The sequence below is a fragment of the Equus caballus genome, chromosome 18, assembly GCF_041296265.1.
Source record: "Equus caballus isolate H_3958 breed thoroughbred chromosome 18, TB-T2T, whole genome shotgun sequence".
Lineage (NCBI taxonomy): Eukaryota > Metazoa > Chordata > Mammalia > Perissodactyla > Equidae > Equus > Equus caballus.
This window is the reverse complement of record NC_091701.1, coordinates 49,513,752-49,533,012: the sequence shown is the minus strand read 5'-3', so window position 1 is coordinate 49,533,012 and position 19,261 is coordinate 49,513,752. Positions and strand designations below refer to the sequence as shown.

Here is a 19,261-nt window from a genome sequence, read left to right as displayed (position 1 = left end):
GAGCTTGTTATTTTGAAAGGCTATTTCTACTCATTCTTGGAACGGATGCCAGCTTCCTGTTGATTCCAACGGGGCTCTTGGCTGAGGAGGAAGCCAACTCACGGGCATTCAGAATTTAAAGGGCTGACCCAATAGTGCCTTAAGACTTCTACTTGGAGGGCTGTGTCATATAATAATGCCAGATGTGAGGTCCACCGTCATTACTGATCCTGGATGATTCAGCTGCTTTTCCTGATCAGGCAGGAGTCTCCTCCATTCCTCATTCCTCCACTTGTAACCTTCCAAAGATGTCCCCTTGGCATGGGGCATTTCTGAGCGAGGGAGATTGTGCTCCAATCACTGGTATTTGAGTAGCTGTCTTGCCGGCCAGAACTGCCAAAGTATCTGCTCTCATCTTCAAACCTCCTTCCCAGAAGTGACCAGTCCAGACTTTTCAGACATTTTTGTCTCTCTAAATTCAGGCATATTTACTGGTCAGATGCCAAGAGTCAACGGATTGAGGTGGCTAAACTTGATGGAAGGTACAGAAAGTGGCTGATTTCCACCCAACTGGATCAACCAGCGGCAGTGGTTGTGAATCCCAAACTAGGGTAAGTACTTGAAGGGATCTTAATGTTCTAGATATTTTCCACTGGATTCTCAAAAAATTACATGTCTTTCATTATTTTCTCCCCATTCTACTCAAATTGTTCTTGGACTGTTTTTGGGTGGTTTCTGTGACTATTTTTAAGAATTGTAATATACTCTAAAGATCATTTAGGAGCAACTAGGCTTCAGACCAATGCTGTGTGAGGGGAAGTCCTCTGGCTACATTTTTTCCACAGTCCAGCTTGTCTAAAATTCACGCATTTTTCAATAGAATTTAAGGATTCTATTTAGGAATTTAGGGATAGACCTCTTGGTCTATCAGGTCTAGGTCTATATCTGATTAGGACTAGAGGCTATAAAGTGGTGGCTAGTGGACTAAAATGGCCCATAGACATATTTGACTTGAACTATACAGAGCTTTAAGTTATTTAAATTTTTTTTTTTACTTAGTTGCTAACATTTAAAATTTTTTTAAAAAATATCTGTGTTTTTGGCTTGAAAAATCAGGAGAACTGATAACACTGGGTAGGGATGCCTTCCTTGATGCACTATTGCCTGGACCTTTCAGACAGAGCCTTGCTCTCCCCGTCACTCGACGTTCATAACTGCTCTGCTCCACTCGTTTATCTTGCCTGCCTGGTCCTTTCTAGGTATTTGAAGTGGTGCAATCCTTGGTCTACTTGATTCTTCTACACATAAGTATTAACTGGGTGAAAAATAATACATTTTTAAAAAGTTAGAATGTTACCTCTACGAGAGTAGGAATTTTTGTTTTGTTCTCTGTTACATCCCAAACACAGGACACTGCCTCCCACACATTGGCATTCAATAATTGTAATTATATGTTTTAAAGGGTCTGAATGTATATCCTTGGACAGGGCTGGCCAATTTCTATTGAGGAAGTCTAGTTTTCAGAAAGGGTAGACCACAGATGCACCAGCTCCCCATTTTCTTTCCCTGTCTTCTGTAAAGTGTAAAAACAGCATCACTTAGTACCCAGGACTCCGTGAAAACCAGCTGATTTCCCTGTTGGAAGTCCGTGCTCTGCTTTAGTGGAGAAGCTCCACTAGATGAAGCTGCAATGGGAAAACCTTCTGTTACAGGCTTATGTACTGGACTGACTGGGGCAAAGAGCCTAAAATCGAGTCTGCCTGGATGGATGGGCAGCATCGGATCATCCTGGTTAAAGAGGACCTTGGTTGGCCAACTGGCCTTTCTATTGATTATTTGAACAATGACCAGATCTACTGGAGTGACTTCAAGGAGAACGTTATTGAAACCATGAAACATGATGGGACTGATAGGAGAACCGTTGTAAATGCAGGTTAGAATTTAATATATTAAATGATCGATTAATATATTTCCCATTCTCTTTGCCCATTTTCTCAAGAAGGATCCCTGATCTTAGAAAATGGTTTATATTGTTAGAAACCACTCTGCTGGACTCCTAGCTGCTGATTTAAATTAAAATGGACCCATTAGCAATAATTAAGTCCTTTTTGTTCTTTTTACATAATTTTTTTTTTAAGTGCTCTCAGCAGCAGATATTGAAATAACTGAGTTTCCTGTGAGGTTGCCTGGACAGAGATGGCGCTCGTGTGTGCCAATGGTAATCCATGTCTAGCCACTTCTAGACACATTAGTCTTTAATATGCTAGATAGTTTATTTTGTCCAACTGGAAATGTCTAGAAGGAGAGAAGCATTTTGTTTTCTCATCTAGACTCTGCAGAACTGCAACAATCCAGCACATAGCAGGTTTCCTAAGTGGTGTCTTATGTTCAAAGAAAAAAACAAAATCTCTGCCATACAAATTGTTTATGAAAAATAAAATAAAATCAGCAACTTGAAATTGAGGAAGTCCACTATAATTGAGGTCAGCCAGTAGTGTAATTTCTGTCATCCTGATCTCCCAGGCAGGACACTTTCGCAGTCACATGTACAGAAAGTCTTCCTGAATGTTTCTGGGATTTCAAGGCGTTGCATTAGGGATTAATTCAAGCAGAGTGACATTTGACATAAAAGTGGGGCTAGGGTATTTTCTTTTCAATAACCTTGTTTTGTTTTGTTTTTCCCCTGGGGGTAAGCAGCAGTGAACCCTTATAGTCTGGATATCTTCGAGGGCGAGTTATACTGGATATCTAAGGATAAAGGAGAAGTATGGAAGCAGGATAAATTTGGGCGAGATGAGAAAGAGAAAATGCTGGTAGTGAATCCTTGGCTCACTCAAGTTCGAATCTTTCAGCAGTACAGATATAATCAATCAGGTAATCGCCAACCTTGGAAGACAATGTTCCTTATTATCTGGGGAAAACTTCTTTCAAATTAATGGCTCTATTGTTGGAAAATGGTAGTGGATAATAATCTGCTGATCTCTCAGTGCATGAAAGAGGTGTGTGTGTATTTAAACCATTTTGACCAAAGAAAGATAAAACTGGAGGGTGAATGAAATTGTGTGCAGTACCAGCAGATATGAAGTAAAAATATTTCAATCCTGGGCCAGCCCCAGTGGCCTAGTGGTTAAGTTTGGTGCACACTACTTTGGTGGCCCAGGTTCGGTTTCCAGGCGTGGACCTACACCACTTGTCTGTCAGTGGCCATGCTGTGGTGGCAGCTCACATACAAAAAGAAGAAGATTGGCAACAGATGTTAGCTCAGGGCAAATCTTCCTCAGCCAAAAAAAAAAATTCAGTCTTCATTGGGTTTGGAGTTATGGGTACGTACTTCTAGGCTCCAGAATCCAGCAGTCATCAGACCTCTGCAAAATGTGAGTTGGGTTAACAGGTCACAAAATGGGTTTCATGGACATCAGAAGTCTTACCCACTCTTGCATTTGCAAGGCCCAGGCTCGTCAAGTTATCCTGAGCTACGTGAGCCTTAGTTTAAAATTGTCAGTCAGATGCATTTCTGCCCCCTCCCTTCTTTCTCGTTTTCTTAGTTCTGAGTCCTCCTTCATCAGGTTAACTGTGTTCTAAGTCATCCTTCACCGTTGTGTGGAGTAAGCTGAAAGGGAAGGGAAGTTTTTGAAGTGAGGGAAGGAAATGGACTAAGTCCTCTGTGTCAGGTTCTCTCTTCAGTGTTAACCCAGACATCTGTTACTTCAATTAATCTTCTCCAAAACTATTTAAAGAGGTTTTGTTCTCTTCTCACAAATAAGGAAACTGTGGATAGGAGAGATTTAGTAACCCGTGTGCCTAAGTCACACAACCACAGGATGAGTTTTAAACTCAGACATGATTTTTAAATTTAATTCCATTCAACCCCAAATCTCAGGGTCTTTCTGTTCTGTTCCAATCATCATTATACCTAGTTCCAGACTGAATTCTTTGGCCGTGTGTGACAAGTCACCTCCATTTCTATCCCTGTTCTGTGAAACCAAGGTGGAGCCTGAGGTCCCCTTGAGTCCACTGATACTCGGAGACCCTGATCAGCCTTGGCTAGTTGGAACCCAGAGCTGAGATTCCCAGGGGGTTATACTGGCGGCAAACACCTTTTCTAGGTCCTCTCTCCCTTATGTTGCTGGTAGTGATTGCCATTCTCCAGCCCCCTCTCCAAAACACTCGGGACTCCACAATATAATAGGTCTTGTGTCCTAAATGCTCCTGTGGCTCTCATGCTTGGCAGTTTTAAAGGCAGGAGGGGAGAGCACAATACACCGGGTGAGCCCCCTCTGGCCCCTGGAGAGAGAGCAGGTTAGGAGTCAGGCAGAGGAAGATCTGGAGACATCCCCTGAAAAGCATCTCAGCCAGCTGATGCTCTGGGCCCCCTTTGGAAAGTACTGAATGCCGTGTAGGCCCTAGACCCAGCCCAGCTGTGGCAGATTAGCATTTACTCTGGACGAATAGTTCTCAATTTTTAGGATACATCAGAATCATCTAGGAGCTTGTTGAACACAAATGGCTGGCTCCCACCTGAAGGGCTTCTGCCTTAACAGGCCTGAGGTGGCCTAAGAATTTGCACTTCCAACAATTTCCCAGGTGATGCTGACGTTGCTGGTTCAGGGACCACATTTTGAGAATCCCTGCTCCAGGTCCTACTCAGAGTGTGGACCAGTAGCACTAGTATCCTATGGGAGATGGGTAGAAATGCAGACCCTCAGGCCCCACCCTAGCCCTTTGAATCAGATTCCCCAGGTGATTTTTATTACATTGAAGTTTGAAAAGCTCTGCTCTAGAGAGCTGAAGAAATGTTAATGGCACAGATTTGGAGTGAGGCTTTTGGAATCTGTCGTTATTTTATAGCCATGCCTTGCCTATGGTTATATTTTGGATGACAGAGTATCAGGATCACAGAATGTTAGTGTGGGAAGCAATTTAGAGATCATTTATTCCTTGGATAAATCATAATATATGCTAAGGTAGAATTCAGAAGACTCTAGAATTACCTAAGGAGCTTTTAACAGTAATACTTGAGCTTCATCCCAGGCCAATTTAAATCTGAATTTCTGTGACTGGGCATCAATAGTTGTGAATAGCTCCCAGGTGATTCTGATAATCATAGCTCTAAATTCCCTTATCTTGAAAATTAGGAAACTGAAGCCCAGGAAAAGTTCTCCTTGGAAGGTGGGACTGGAAATCACGTCCAATGTATGCTTTGGAGGGACCACACATTATGAGCTATCCGAATTTGGGCAATGACAAATCTTGATGTAATAATGGGCTCTTGCTGGTATTTTGAACCATCTCAGATTGCTTAGCACTGATTAGTTTTTGAGGTCATTCAGTGAATCATACACACACCTACCTTCCAAACCTGCCAGGGCAATAGAGGAAATAAGCGATGCCAGTAGAAAATGAGTGGCATGGAAGGCACAGGGAGAGACTGTGCCACTTGGTGGGGTGGCAGGGGACGGTAGTTTAAATGAGGGTGAGTAGCCAGGTCCAAGCTGCACATGGCTTAGGAGTGTTGGGATGCTGCCTGGTCTCTCCTATCACCTGGCCGGTGCACAGCTCAGTTGATGGGCATATCCTTGGTTGGGGGTTTTCATTTCCTCCTCAGCACCTAACCACTGTTCTTATCTGCTTTCCAGTACCCAACCGCTGTAAAAAGGTCTGCAGCCACCTCTGCCTCCTGAGACCTGGAGGCTACAGCTGTGCCTGTCCCCAAGGCTCCACCTTTATAGCGGGGAGCATCACCGAGTGTAATGCAGGTAGGAGCACTGCCTGGGCAGCCATGGGGCCTGGGAGAGCTACTCTGCCTTCTGCAGTCAGTTCCCTACCTGTGCTTCCCATTCTTCAGGAGCCTGAGGAGCCCTGCCTGCTGGGTTCTTTACAGAATAGAGTGGGGATGGCTAGAAGGAGAGAGGAGAGATGTGGGAAATATGCACAGAGCTGAGTGAGGGGCCAAACAGATCTTGTGTTCCAGGGCTTTCTGGGAATTATTTGCTAAGATCTGTTATGTTGTTTTGTAAAGACATTTTGAAGAATGAGTTTTCTATAAGGGCTCTTCCTCCTTTCTCTTCCCCATACTGGATTCCTGTCACCCCAGAATCCATTCAGCCTTATCAGGAGTTCCTCGAGGTGAGAACCAGGTTCCTGAGGTGGGGGGCTTATGAAGTACAGAGGGGAGGGCTAGAGGAGTTCATGTTTTCCTCACATGCTCATTTCAAAGTTTTGACAACTGAAGAAGGGCCACATTTCAGGAGGTGCCTTATGCTGTTGGGAGATGAGGTCTGGAATAAGGAAGCAGTGGTTTAATTCTCATCCCAAATGCTGTGGATGATCTATTCTTGGCAAGACCTTTCTTCAGTGACTCTTAAATTAAGGAGTTAATAAGCCATGGGGAATAAATAGTGTCCCTAACTAGGATCCGATGCTTGATAAGCACGTTAAAAAAAAAAAAAAATCATCCTGTGGTTCACTAGCAGCCTTCCCCCAGTTTTAGTTAACAGAGAAATGAAGAGGCTTAACCACCTTCTACCACCAGGTGGAGCAAGTGGTTAAACAAGGCACCACTTTCTGACTTCCCAGGCAGCCTGAAAAGTTGGGAGGTTTAGAGAATGAAATCGGGGATAAAAAACTGTTTCCTCCGCCTCCCTTCCCCTATCCCCACTCTCATCCTAGCGCCACGGGGGAAATATTGGCAAGATGACAATACCTAGCGATATTTTGAACAAAAGGACAATTTCAAGCTTTTGAGATTCGTTCTGTGCTGTAGATGGATCGTTCTGACGTTTGTTTACAATTTCATGTTGAAGGAGACGTGTTGTGCAAGTTGTCATCTAATCTACTTCCTCATTTACATTTTTTGCCAAGTGGATCATATTAAGATTTCTGTTTAAAAAGACATTAACCAAAGTAAGCACGTTAATGATGGTAATCATTCCATATACGGTCTCGGTTTGGTATATCAATTAATCAATTAATTTGATAAGTATTTATTAAGTGCCTGCTATGTGCTAGGCACTGTTCTAAGTGCTGGAGATAACAGAAGGGAGCAAACAGACAAATACCCTGCTCTTGTGGGGCTTTTATATTCTAGTAGCACAATAAATAGAGAACCCAATAAATATATAACATTAGGTGGTAAAAATAAGAGGAGAAACCTACAGCAGGTAAGAGGGATGAGGGTGGGGTGGGAGTCGGTTGCCTTTTTAGACAGACATTTCCTGGAAGGCCCCTTGATCAAGTGAACTTTGAGTAGAGACTCAAGTTGAGGGACTGAGCTAGAAGCGTATCCGAACACCTTGAATAAACACAGGCGGGATAAATACTTTTTGAGCATCTTCTAGGTGTAAGACATGGAAACACGAATGACCCTTCAGGCACATCCAGAGAGTATGTGGGGGCTGAGCTGGAGCAGGGACCCAGAGCAAGCACAGTTTTGTAGGACTTAAAAATGAGGCGATCTCTACCCGACTGTCCACTAAGCATCTGTGTATCTGCATCTATGTGTCTGTCTGTTGATGGAGGGATCGCTGATGCTTCAGAGCCTTTAATTGAGGTTTGAGGTGCATCTAAATTGAATTCTTGATGTTAACTGGATTCACAGCGGAGAATTCTGACAGCTTCAAATGAGGACGTGAATGTCCTAAGAGATTCCTTTACCACAAGTTTCTTTTAACTATTAACGTATGTTCTAGAGTCTAGCATCTCTCCACTGTTTTGGGGGTGGGGGATGCTATAAACTGTCTCGATCTTTCCACCAAATGGATGTTACTCTCCAAGACCTTATTGATAAGGAAATTCATCTGACTTAAGGGGAAGATAATGTTTTGATAGGAAGACTAATTAGCTGGCCTTTCCCCGTCCACCCCCTCCCCCACTCCCCTGGGTCTGAAGCAGGTTTGCATGGTATGGGTGCTTTGCTGAGTATGGCTGACTAACACATGCATGGCTTTCCCTTTCTGCAGCCATCGAAAGTCCCATCATGATGCCCCCCCCATGCAGGTGTATGCACGGAGGAAATTGCTATTTTGATGAGAATGACCTCCCCAAATGCAAGTAAGTCTAAATGTTGAGGTCCAAGCTGTAGCCCTTGCCTCTTCTGGGGGAATTCAAGACCTTAAAGTAGCTAGAAAAACAAGTACAGGAACCTTGCCTGTTCACTAATTTTCACATCTTAACCAGCTTGCCCTCCCTTGGGGGAGTCCATAGAGAACTAAAGCAGTACTTCCCAAACTATAATGTGCCTAAGAACCTCCTGAGATCTGGGTCAAATGCCCACCTCACGCACAGGGATTCTGCATTTCTGACAAGGTCCCGGGAGATGCCACAGAATTGTGGGCCACGCTTTGGGGAGCAAGGAGTTAGAGAAACGGCACCTGCATTTTCCTACACACCTGGCATGGTTAATTACAATGGGATTGTGGGAGAGCAGCTGGCAGCAGAGCTGCTTCAGTACGAGGCACTCATGATGAGCAGAGACTGGGCCTACGATTTGGAAAGAAAAGAATTATTGAGAAAGCTTTATCACAGAGCAAGATGAATGGAGGTCTTTTAAAAATTTAATGAAAACATATCAAAGGAAAGAACACAATCATGGTTTCCATTTTTACTCTCTAAGGCAGAATTCCATAGATTAGAGAACACATCAATAGGTTTTCTTTGATGAGGCTGACCCTGTAGGCGTCACAGCTACTCCACTGAAAGTGAATTTCCACAAAGTCAAATTACTGTTCTTTCTGCTTGTTTATTTCTTGGTGGAATAAACAAAAGTCATACAGGATACATTGTCTGTTCAACGTGTAATTTACTCAGTCGAACCTCTCTCTCCTTCAAGGTGTGCTTACAAAATTGCAGTAGAAGCCTCAGAAGGCGACAGCTCGTGAACAAGTCTTCTTTTATTTTCAGGTGTCTGAGTGGCTACATGGGAAAATATTGTGAAGCAGGGCTTTCAAAAGGCGTCCCTCCAGGAACAAGTAAGTTTTGAGAACATAAGCAACCTGAAAATACTTCATAGCCTCTAAATTGAATGCTGTTTGTGTTCTGTTTAACCCAGTCTTTGAAGAATGAATGGTTGTGGACCCCAGCCTCTACTGCTAAGTCGGTTGGCTCTTTTCCTTCTCTGCATGTTGATATGTTCGCTTTTCCCCCCCTCTTCAATGGCAGCGGTGGCCGTGCTGTTGACAGTCATCCTGATCATCATAATTGGAGCTTTGGCAATGTTAGCCTTTTTCCACTATAGGAGAACCGGCTCCCTTTTGCCTGCTCTGCCCAAGCTGCCAAGGTCAGTTTCATTATGTAGAATATTGATTTTAGCAACCTGTGTAATGTGCCCATGTGAATAACTTAGTTTTTTTTTTTAAGTTAAAAAAAAAGCACACTACACAGTTCACCTATTCTGCAGACACAAAAAGTAGTGAACTGAAAGCAGTCCCTTCAAATCACAACTTCTTAATCAAGTGCTTCTTTGAAGCCTGAGTGCAAAGCACGTTTGATAGTCCAAATGGTTGGTGCCTATTGGTGGGCATTCAGGTTAGACTGGAGAACAGAGCTGGCTGTGGGATGGACCAGACTTTATTCCTGCAAGTCCCAAACTGGCCCTGTCTTAGATCTCAAGCATTTGGGAACGTGCTTTAACACTTCCAGGTGGCTAAGAGAACTTACCACCATATTTGATGTGTAAATTCAGAGTGTGAATTGAGCATTTCATTTAAGTAAGATTTAGCGATATGGAGGAAAGAGTACTATTGCAAAAGATTATTAAAAAAATAATGACTTTCATTTACTTCTTTGCAGCTTAAGCAGTCTTGTCAAATCCTCGGAAAATGGAAATGGAGTGACCTTCAGATCAGGGGCGGATGTTAACATGGATATTGGAGTGTCTGGTTTTGGGCCTGAATCTGCTATTGACAGATCAATGGTGATGGTGAGTGTGGCTTCAAAATGACTATTTGAACGTTACCATTTTTACTGTTTTATAAAAGAAACACTTTAAGAATAAAATTAACCTAGAAAAAAAGCGAAAGACTGTATGCCTCTCAGAATAGTCTTCACTATACAGACAAAGTTAGAAAACATTAGATTTGTTGCAGAAACGTATCTAAAAATATTAGTAGTAAAATTAAAATTTGTCTCTGCTTGAAGCCACACTGTTGAATTAGAATCATAAACAGTCTTAAGTTTAACTGGAATCTTAAATTAGTCTTATTTTTTTAGGGAGTAGGAGAGAGAGTGCATAATATTCTGCTTTTATTTGGTGACTTTTTGTATATTTAAAGGGAGGAGGATGAAAATAAGTGTTTACTAGTCTCATCTATTTTCCCCCTGATGGATAGTGATGGAATAAACAGTGATTTTAGAGTTAGTGGTTGGTTCAAATAGCAACTCTGGCACCTTCTAATTATGTAGTAATAGGCATGGAGCTTGGTCTCTCTGACCCTACTGTTCCCATCTGTAATGTGGGTATAATAATACCTCCTGTGAGGACCAAATTGATACCTTATGAGGAGACATGTATAGTCTCTATAATCAGTATTGGGGAATCGCTTTCAGTATTTTGCTTTTCCCTCAAATCTTTCATTTTTCCCCTGCCTGAAAATACAATAATATCCATTTTTTCTTCTTTCCCCCCTCCCTGTTCTCTTTGCTCTTCTTCCATCACATCCTTTTCTCTGTCCAACCCCAGTCCCCAGGTGACTTATTTTGGAGAACTCAAATATAGGAAGAGTGTTTCTCTTTTCTTGTGCTAGTGAACGAGGGCATTCATGTTATTTTACATGATGGTTTGCCATATGGAGGCCTTGGGTCTCTGCTGGCTTTTTTTGTTGCACGTTCTTTCTGGGTAAATTTAGCATAGTGCCTAGCTTACCTCCAGGTGTGAGGGGGGTAAGTTGCTCTGTGTGTGAACCAGGTCAGTACATTATGATCTTTTTTTTCCCCATCAGAGTGAACACTTTGCTATGGAGATGGGGAAGCAGCCCATAATATTTGAAAACCCAATGTATACAGCCAAGGAGAAGGACAGTGCTGTCAAAGTCGTTCAGCCAACTCAGGTGAGGAATCACGCAGTCCTTTCCTTCAAGTACTGCTGTTGCTGGATCTTGTTCCATTGAATAATGTCCTCTCAGGGTCCTCCTCACCTTCCCTCAAATGGAAGGAAACACAGTGGTCCATTCCTCAGCTTCACTCTCTGCAGTAACAGACCCAAGAAAAAGAGACGTGAAGATGATCAGAATCCTGTTTTGTTGCACAGTTGTTGAGGTTTGACAACCATTCTGGGGGCACTGACCAAGAGCCTTTTCCTTCCGAGTGGTCAGAGCAAGAGGTAGGAGTCCATTCAGAGGCTTGGCAAACACAGTGCCTGGTATGCACAAGCTTTCCATAAACCTTTGTGAAATGAATGAGCAAATGATCATCAGGTCATTCTGCAGAGACTTTTGGGAGTGGGTCTACTCTCTGGGTTCTTGTTGGTATCATAAGGGTGTGATCTGAGGTGACCTCCCTATGCTAGTCTTTCCCATACTGTTCAGAAAAGTAGAAAGTTCTCCGAAGTTGATAGGCAGTTACCTGTATTTCCTTTGGTACGGCCCTATTACTCACTCATCTTTGAGAGGAGCGTGAAGATGAGGAGGAGAAGGGATGAAGGGAAAGAGCTTTCATTAGGTCTGGATCAATAGCTCCAACACCACTCCCCATGCCTGTCACCTGTTGGCCTGTACTTCCTTTGCCGGAATAACTACAGCCTCACTGAAATTCGCTTTCATTGCTAACACCTAAACTTCCTTTGAACTCACATGCTAAGGCATATTTTAATATATGATAGAAGTGTTTATTTTATGAATGGCTTTCTTAGGACCAGAAATATTTGAATCGTGAAAGCATTTTGCCTGATCCTTTGATATTCAGATAGCAAAACTTTAATCACATGATGAAATAGATATGACATTTTATTTGGCATTTTCACTTGAAATAAAATGAGGCCATATATATAAACACATGTCCAAGTTCTAAAAGAAATGAAGTGGTGAATGGTAAAAATACAGTCATGTGCTGCATAATGACCTTTTGGTCAATGATGGACCGCAGATATGATGTTGGTCTCATAAGATTAGTACCATATAGCCGAGATGTGTAGTAGGCAGTACCATCTAGATTTCTGTAAGTCCTGCAGGAGAGGAAGAAATTTTCCTCTACCCTTCTAGGTTCTTTTGGCTGGTCTAAGAATTAAACTGACATGAGACAGATTAACAGGAGAAAAACAAACAAAAGTTTAATAACACGTGTACATGGGAGAAACTCAGGAAAATTGAATAACTCACCAAAATGGCCAAAAGTCTCACCTTAAATACTATCCTCAGGGGCCAGTCTGGTGGCACAGCAGTTAAGTTCACATGTTCTGCTTCTCGGCAGCCTGGGGTTCGCCGATTCAGATCCCGCGTGTGGACATGGCACCGCTTGGCAAAAGCCATGCTGTGGTATGCATCCCACGTATAATGTAGAGGAAGATGGGCGTGGATGTTAGCTCAGGGCCAGTCTTCCTCAGTGAAAAGAGAAGGATTGACAGTAGTTAGCTCAGTGCTAATCTTCCTCAAAAAAAAAAAATACTGTCCTCCGCTAAAGAGAAAAGAAGATGTTGGGGGTGGGGAGAGCCAGGGACTTCAAAGGGAAAGGAAGGCAATTCACAGGTAGGTGAAAAGGAGCAAATGTTTGGAAAACAAGTGTTTGGCCACACAGAAACAGAAGAACACAGAAGGGAGCTCAATAAGCAAGCTGTCTGGGTTCCTCCCTGTCCACCATCTAGTTCATGTTGTGCTAAGGTGATAGCTTACTTCCTGAGACAGGTGTTTTTATCTTAATTCTTTTAGGCACTTAAGGGGGAGGTAACAAGAAAAACTTCCTGAGTCTTTTGTTTCTTAAAAATAATCAGCCTAAAATAATCTTCATGTTAAAGACATATGTTTTGGGGCTGGCAAATTTTGTTCTTCTTCAATACACTCTATGATGTTCATACAATGATGAAATCACCTAACGATGCATTTCTCAGGATATATAGGAAAAAGAGTGAATTTCTACTCTGTAATTTATTAATTATATATCCATTGTAATTTGGGCTCGAGTGGGAACCTTGGAATCCTATGAATGTTACAGAAAATGTCTAGAAGAGTATTTATTCCATTACGCCTGTTTTTTCAAAAATTCAACCTCTTTTAAGCAGTCCTCTGAAATTGCTAATTTTATTCTAAATATCCAGAGGTAAGATTCTCAATTTGCCAGTGAGTTTAGGAATAACTCATGCTGTTCTAGGATTTGGCTGCCACTATACAACCAGAGTATCTTTTATCCAAAAATATGGTCAACAGTGGGAGTAAGGGGAAATAGAGAACACAGTGGAATGTGCTATTACTAAGTGAGAGTGTGACCAGTGGGGGGTGCCTTTGCCTCCCAGGATTCAGGCATGAGAAAGATGACTTAGTGGTTGGTGCTCCTGATTTTGGGGAAATGGGAGTGGTGTTTAGTCCTGGGCCACCAGGTGGGTCTCCTACAGTAAAAATGGTGCCTGACCATGTCTGTGAGACAGCGAGGTGGTAAATAGGACCAAAGAGTTGATAAGAAACTTTGTAGCAAATTTATTTATTACCAAATCATTTCAAAACTGGATAACAGCCTTCAATATGCGCACAGGTAACTGTATCCGGAAATGTGGATAACAGGAACTATGGAAGTCCCATAAACCCTTCTGAGATAGTTCCAGACACACAGCCAGCTTCTCCAACTGCTGATGGAACTCAGGTAACTGGCTGACTGCTGAAATGATAGGGGATTTGGAAAGGACTTTGGAGTTGCTGGGTTTGTTAATCCTCGGCAAACTAGGAAAGACCCTGATAGGCTCACAGATCCCCAGATACATAGGCAGTTAATAAAGATAATTTAAAAAAATCACAAATTGAAAAACTTTCCACAAAGCAAAGCTACATTCTAAGATTGTGATGGGAATGATGTCCTTTGTGACATGGGGGACCATGAGGAATAGAAGGGCAACAGATTTCTGCAGCCTCTTCACACCAGAGGCGTTTACTTTGAAAGAATGATTTTATGTGAATAAAGAGCTTACTGTGTCAAGAATACACATAGAAGACCTTTCCCTTCCCTGTGTAATGTGATTTCTGTACTGTGTACATCATTGTTCCCTTAGATAATGTTTTTCTTAGCTGTAATGTTGCTACCTATGTTCACCACTAGATGGCACTAATTCATATGCTCTTCCTCTGTCCATCAATCCGTGTGTTCATCATCCATCTAACCGTTTAACCGTTGTTGCCCTCATTGTGCCAGGCAGAGTGTTTAACAATGGAGATTAAAAGAAAAAAGGGCCACTGGATGGAGCTTCTCTACCATGACTGCAGGCCCTTTGCAATTTGTAGGCTATTTGGTCTACAGAGAGAAATTCAATAAATTGATATAAAACTGTATTGATGGATAATATACAGCTAGTTTTAATGGACACATATGAAGCTATTCCAGATCTAGCTGTTTGCTTCTGGGAAAACTATTTTACCTCTGGGTGCTAGACTGGGTAGGGCGGTTCTTTGTGGTATAGAAGTATCCTGTGCATTGCAGCACATGTTAATATTCAGGAATGTCTCCTCCGATGCACTGTGATCCCAGAAACCATCCCCCTGCACACTCACACACTCCCAGCTGAGAACAGTAGGATCTGAGATGTCTCAGTTTAGGGTTCTTTGACTCCTTCTGTGAAGTAATGTAAAGCAACAAATGTCTAAGGGTAGTTAGAAATCTTACCATCTATACAATCCTCATTTCTCACATTGCTAATCTATAAGCAGAATTGGCATCTGCAAAGTTACCTTGGAAGTCATATTGGATTTTCAGGGCCTCCTGTTCTGCTCTTTTGGGTCAAAATAAAAGTTGAACTAAATAGATGCTAATAAGAAGATCTTATACCAAAGGTCTCTTTGTCCACCTTTCATATTCCATTTAGTAAGCCCTTCTCCCATCATGCATACGAGTGCGTGCACACACACGAATATTGTCTTAGAAAGGATTTTCACTTTCATATTTTTCAAGGGACTGAATTTTTTTAATTTAAGCTACATTAGAAAATGGATCTTGAGGACTGATTTTCCACAGACACTAGAATACTTGAATGTCAGGTCTGTGGTTCCCCAAGTCTGACTCAACTCCAAGGCAGTGCCAGATTTATTTTATATTCTTGACATTTTTTTCTTGGTCCATCTGGAGTCTAGTGATGCTCTTGCCTAGACAGGGCTCTCTCCCAGCTGAGCAGGAAGAGGAGTGTGGTGGGGATGCCACAACCTCTGACCTGAACAGCAGTCATCAGGAACAAACTGCACGCTGAAAGACTTTCAAAGGGGAACAGATCTGCACCACTTAGAGTCCCTTTCTTTCTCACCTCCATCTTTGCAGTACGTTGGTTCTTGTTCTTACTTTTTTTAATCATTCAAGGCTGAGACTTTCTTAAGGTTTGTCCTCCCTGGATACCCAGGGATCTTGCTGTGTCTGTTGCCTCCTGGGCAGTGAGATAACGGCAGGAGTGGCTGACAGCAGTGGACGCACTCGGTGAGGATCACCCTTGGTTGACATTACTGTGCCAAGGAGTCTCACAAATGTATCTTTCATCAGTCAATCTACTCAAAGGACTCAAAGTGAAAAGATAAACTCCTGTGACTCAGTTCTGTCATTTTCCGAAAGTCTCATTGAAATGCATTGGGTTTCCCAAGAAGATGAGTCACCACCATTTCTCTTAGTAATAACTGCTTAACCGCAAGTAGTCATTCTATACTGAAGCAATGACTTTGAAGAGTTTTGGCCTTTCCCATTCAAGTATAAGCTTCCAGAGGCCGGGCTCTGACCTGAATGTCTTCATCGCCCTCTTGGTGGTGGCCATGTACAGAGTCGGTGCTCACTTAAATAGAGGTTAAAGAGAATGGCCTCTTCTACTTCTCCTATAGGCGTGTACTCCCCTCTCCTTTACATCTTGGCCTCCTACTCACAGAGCAAGAGATACCCCAGAAGACATGTGGGCTCTCTCAGCTACCTGCTAGAGCAGACTGTGTATGCCTTTGTCTCCTGCAAGGTTTCCATGTGGCAGCCCGAGCTGTGGCCAGCACTGCCACCATGAGCAACTTTTCAGCAAGAGAGGAGCCACCCACCATAGTCTAGGTTGATTTCTCTTTGGACTTTTCAGTTTACGTCCCCTGAGTCCTATAGTCATTGCCTACTCTTCTACCTACAATTTAGTTATAAAAATTTTGCTGTGACTCAGTTTCTTCATCTGTAAAATAGAGATAATAAGAGCATCTCCCTCACAGAATTGTTGGGAAGATTAAATCAGAAAACTGTAGGGGGCTGGCCAGGTGGTGTAGTGGTTAAGTTTGTGTGCTCTGCTTCAGCAGCCTGGGGTTCGCAGGTTTGGATCCCAGGTGTGGACCCATACACCACTCATCAAGCCATGCTGTGGCGGCATCCTACATACAAAATAGAGGAAGATTGGCACAGATGTTAGCTCAGAGACAATCTTCCTCAAGCAAAAAGAGGAAGATTGGCAACAGATGTTAGCTCAGGGCAAATCTTCCTCACCAGAAAAAAAAAAAAGTTCCATTCCTGAAGGTGTTCTATTTCTCCTTTTTCATCTAGGCAACAAAATGGAATATCTTCAAACGAAAACCAAAACAAACTACCAATTTCGAAAATCCAATCTATGCAGAGGTAATTTTTCACATTTTTTTCTTGACATCAGCATCCTTTCTTAGAAATAACTTCCCTGGTTAAATTGGACATACACTCAGATTATTCTGAGCAAAGTGGCAAAGATGTGTCTTCTTCACGCAAAACTATTCCTGTTGGGGGAATAAATGGCTGATTCATGTTTTGTTGTGGTCCTAGATGGACGACGACCAAAAAGAAAGTGGTCCCACCGCTGTCGTCCCACTGCCATCACCTTCTCCCGCTGCCGAAATCCCTTCCAAAAGAAGCTCAGCTCCAACCTACACTGCAACGGAAGACACTTTTAAAGACACTGCAAACCTTGTTAGAGAAGACTCTGAGGTATAGCCACGCCAGCAAGCTAGGGAACAATTAGAAACACACTTTTGCACATATGTTTTTTACAAACAGATGGAAAAAAGTTAACATTCAGTACTTTATAATAAAAAAAGAATATTTTTCCCCTGTTCACCTGTAGCTGGAACTGCCTGTGGAAACTATGCCTTGCGTGTCTTTTTTATTTTTTTTAATTATGCCGTCTCATATTTTTACAAATAATTATCACCATGTACTATATGTATATCTTTGCACTGAAGATATCTGAAGGTAAGGCTATAAATATATTGTACATTTGTAAATTTTGGAAAGATTATCACATCATTAAATTTGCTAATAAAAGAATCTGCTGAATTGGTTGGTGATCATTGCAGTAAATGATCCAGTGAGGAAAGGAGTTGACTTGGGGCCTTTAGCCGTGTCTGAAGAAGAGGCACCACTCATGTCTCCTATAGAATTATCCAGGAAAGGGATCCAGGCCCCACTCTTGGGTCCATTTTTACGCATCAGCACTTAATTAATGTTCACTCTTTCATGTAACCCGGTTAATAGGCATATTGATAGAGAGCACTGTGTGTTGTACAGACTTTGGGATTTGACTGTAGATGCCTCAGATAATGCAGAAGGTAGAAAAGCAATTCAGTCTCACTCTTCTGCATGTTTGTGTTGTCTAAACACTACACTCTGCTTCCTGTGTGTTCTCTCTCTAGCTGTCAAGTCAACATAGCTATTTGCAATGTCTGTGAGAACATACCCTGTCATTAAGTGCAAGTATCCTGCAAAGAGTTTGTATTTAATCGAATGAACCCTTTCGCTTGATGGGCTGTAGGGCAATTTACTTCCTTGCCTTGGCATCTCGGGTGGTCACCTATCCTAGAAACTGGAGCTCGGTAGCTGAATTACTAAAACCAAATCTGTGTCTTCATAAAGTAAGGTGCAAAACAAACACTGGTTAAGGAAAGCCTCAACTAAGTTTTGTTTCTGTATGTGAAAATATCGTTATTATGACTATTTATTTCCTAAGTTGAACATGAATAGAAAGGGAAACCATTCTTATTGAGCCTTTTTTATGTCTTTTGGCTAGATCTGTACATTTGTATCAGAATATACTGTAGAGCCTAGCTCTTATCTTGAATAGTCAGTATAGTCTCCACGGGAACCATGGCAGGAATATACAGTTTCCATGCTAAGTAGCATTCCTGGCTCTCAGTGCTAATATTGCACATTTTTAAAACAATGAATGAATGGATGAATGGATGGATGGATGGATGAAACATATACTACTGATTATTTTATTCCTGAGTTCTCAAAATATTTCTTGCTCATATTTTGAGGCTTATTGTAATTACTTTGAAATGTACTTTGATTAGAAAAGCAAATGGAAATGATGCTGCTGAAAAATTTCTAATAAATGTGTATTTTATCAGACTTCTGTGTGCTTTTGAAGCCCAGGTCACGAATAAGTTGTATATTGCTGTGCGGAGCTTGGGGCTTTGAATGTGAGGCAACCTGGGTACCAAGGATACCCAGGGTTCGGGGAGGTGGGGAGGAACTTACAGCACACCCAGCCCTGACTGACCCAGTGGGGTGATCTCAGAGAGAAGAGTAAGCTCCTTTAGGTTCCCACCTGAACTCTGGGCAGGAAGCCCCCTTAATTGCCTTTCAAAGTCAATTTCCACTTCCCCTTTTCCTTCCTTACATCCTAGGCCCTGAGCCCAGTTCCCCATTTTGGATCTAATTGTGTTTCAGAGTTTAGCATAAGTACCCACTGCTGAGGGATCACACTGCTGCTCATGCTGAGACTGAAGACGGCAAGAATGGTCACAGCGGGAGAGGGTTTTGTTCAGAACTGGGATTTGAGCTTTACTGGGGTGTATCTGATGTCCTAACTCTGGGATATGTGAGCCAAGAGAAAGTGTGAATACCAGGAGTAAAAGCGAGCCAAGATCACCTGTGCTTGGAAAGGGTTGTAATTTCCAGCTGTGATATTTGTCTTGGGTCTTAAGCTCAATAAGAAATTATTCTGGGGAGTTTCTTTTATGAGAATTAGTTTCCTGCTTAGCTTCATTTCTGAGTCTACCCCAGAAAGGAACCAGAAAGCCTGCTGCTGTGTCCCGTCCTCTCCCATATGCTGGCACTTGGGCACTGGAGCGTGAGAGACACACGTCGCCCCTCCTGGTGGGCTCTGCCAGCCCCAGTTCTGTCCCTGCCT

The 19,261-nt window shown here is 42.4% G+C and overlaps 1 protein-coding gene across 1 annotated transcript in view; it reads left to right on the top strand.

Annotated features, from left to right (window-relative positions):
- LRP2 (LDL receptor related protein 2) overlaps positions 1-18,477 on the top strand; it is a 197,623-nt gene extending 179,146 nt beyond the window's left edge. Inside the window, exons 68-79 of the mRNA XM_005601570.4 lie at positions 462-590; positions 1,692-1,912; positions 2,677-2,853; positions 5,616-5,735; positions 7,938-8,028; positions 8,878-8,945; positions 9,136-9,253; positions 9,766-9,895; positions 10,914-11,021; positions 13,651-13,758; positions 16,645-16,716; positions 16,894-18,477. Coding sequence (XP_005601627.2) covers positions 462-590; positions 1,692-1,912; positions 2,677-2,853; positions 5,616-5,735; positions 7,938-8,028; positions 8,878-8,945; positions 9,136-9,253; positions 9,766-9,895; positions 10,914-11,021; positions 13,651-13,758; positions 16,645-16,716; positions 16,894-17,061 — 1,510 coding nt within the window. The 3' untranslated portion in view covers positions 17,062-18,477. The remainder of the gene's footprint in view (positions 1-461; positions 591-1,691; positions 1,913-2,676; positions 2,854-5,615; positions 5,736-7,937; positions 8,029-8,877; positions 8,946-9,135; positions 9,254-9,765; positions 9,896-10,913; positions 11,022-13,650; positions 13,759-16,644; positions 16,717-16,893) is intronic.
- Positions 18,478-19,261: the final 784 nt, after the last annotated feature.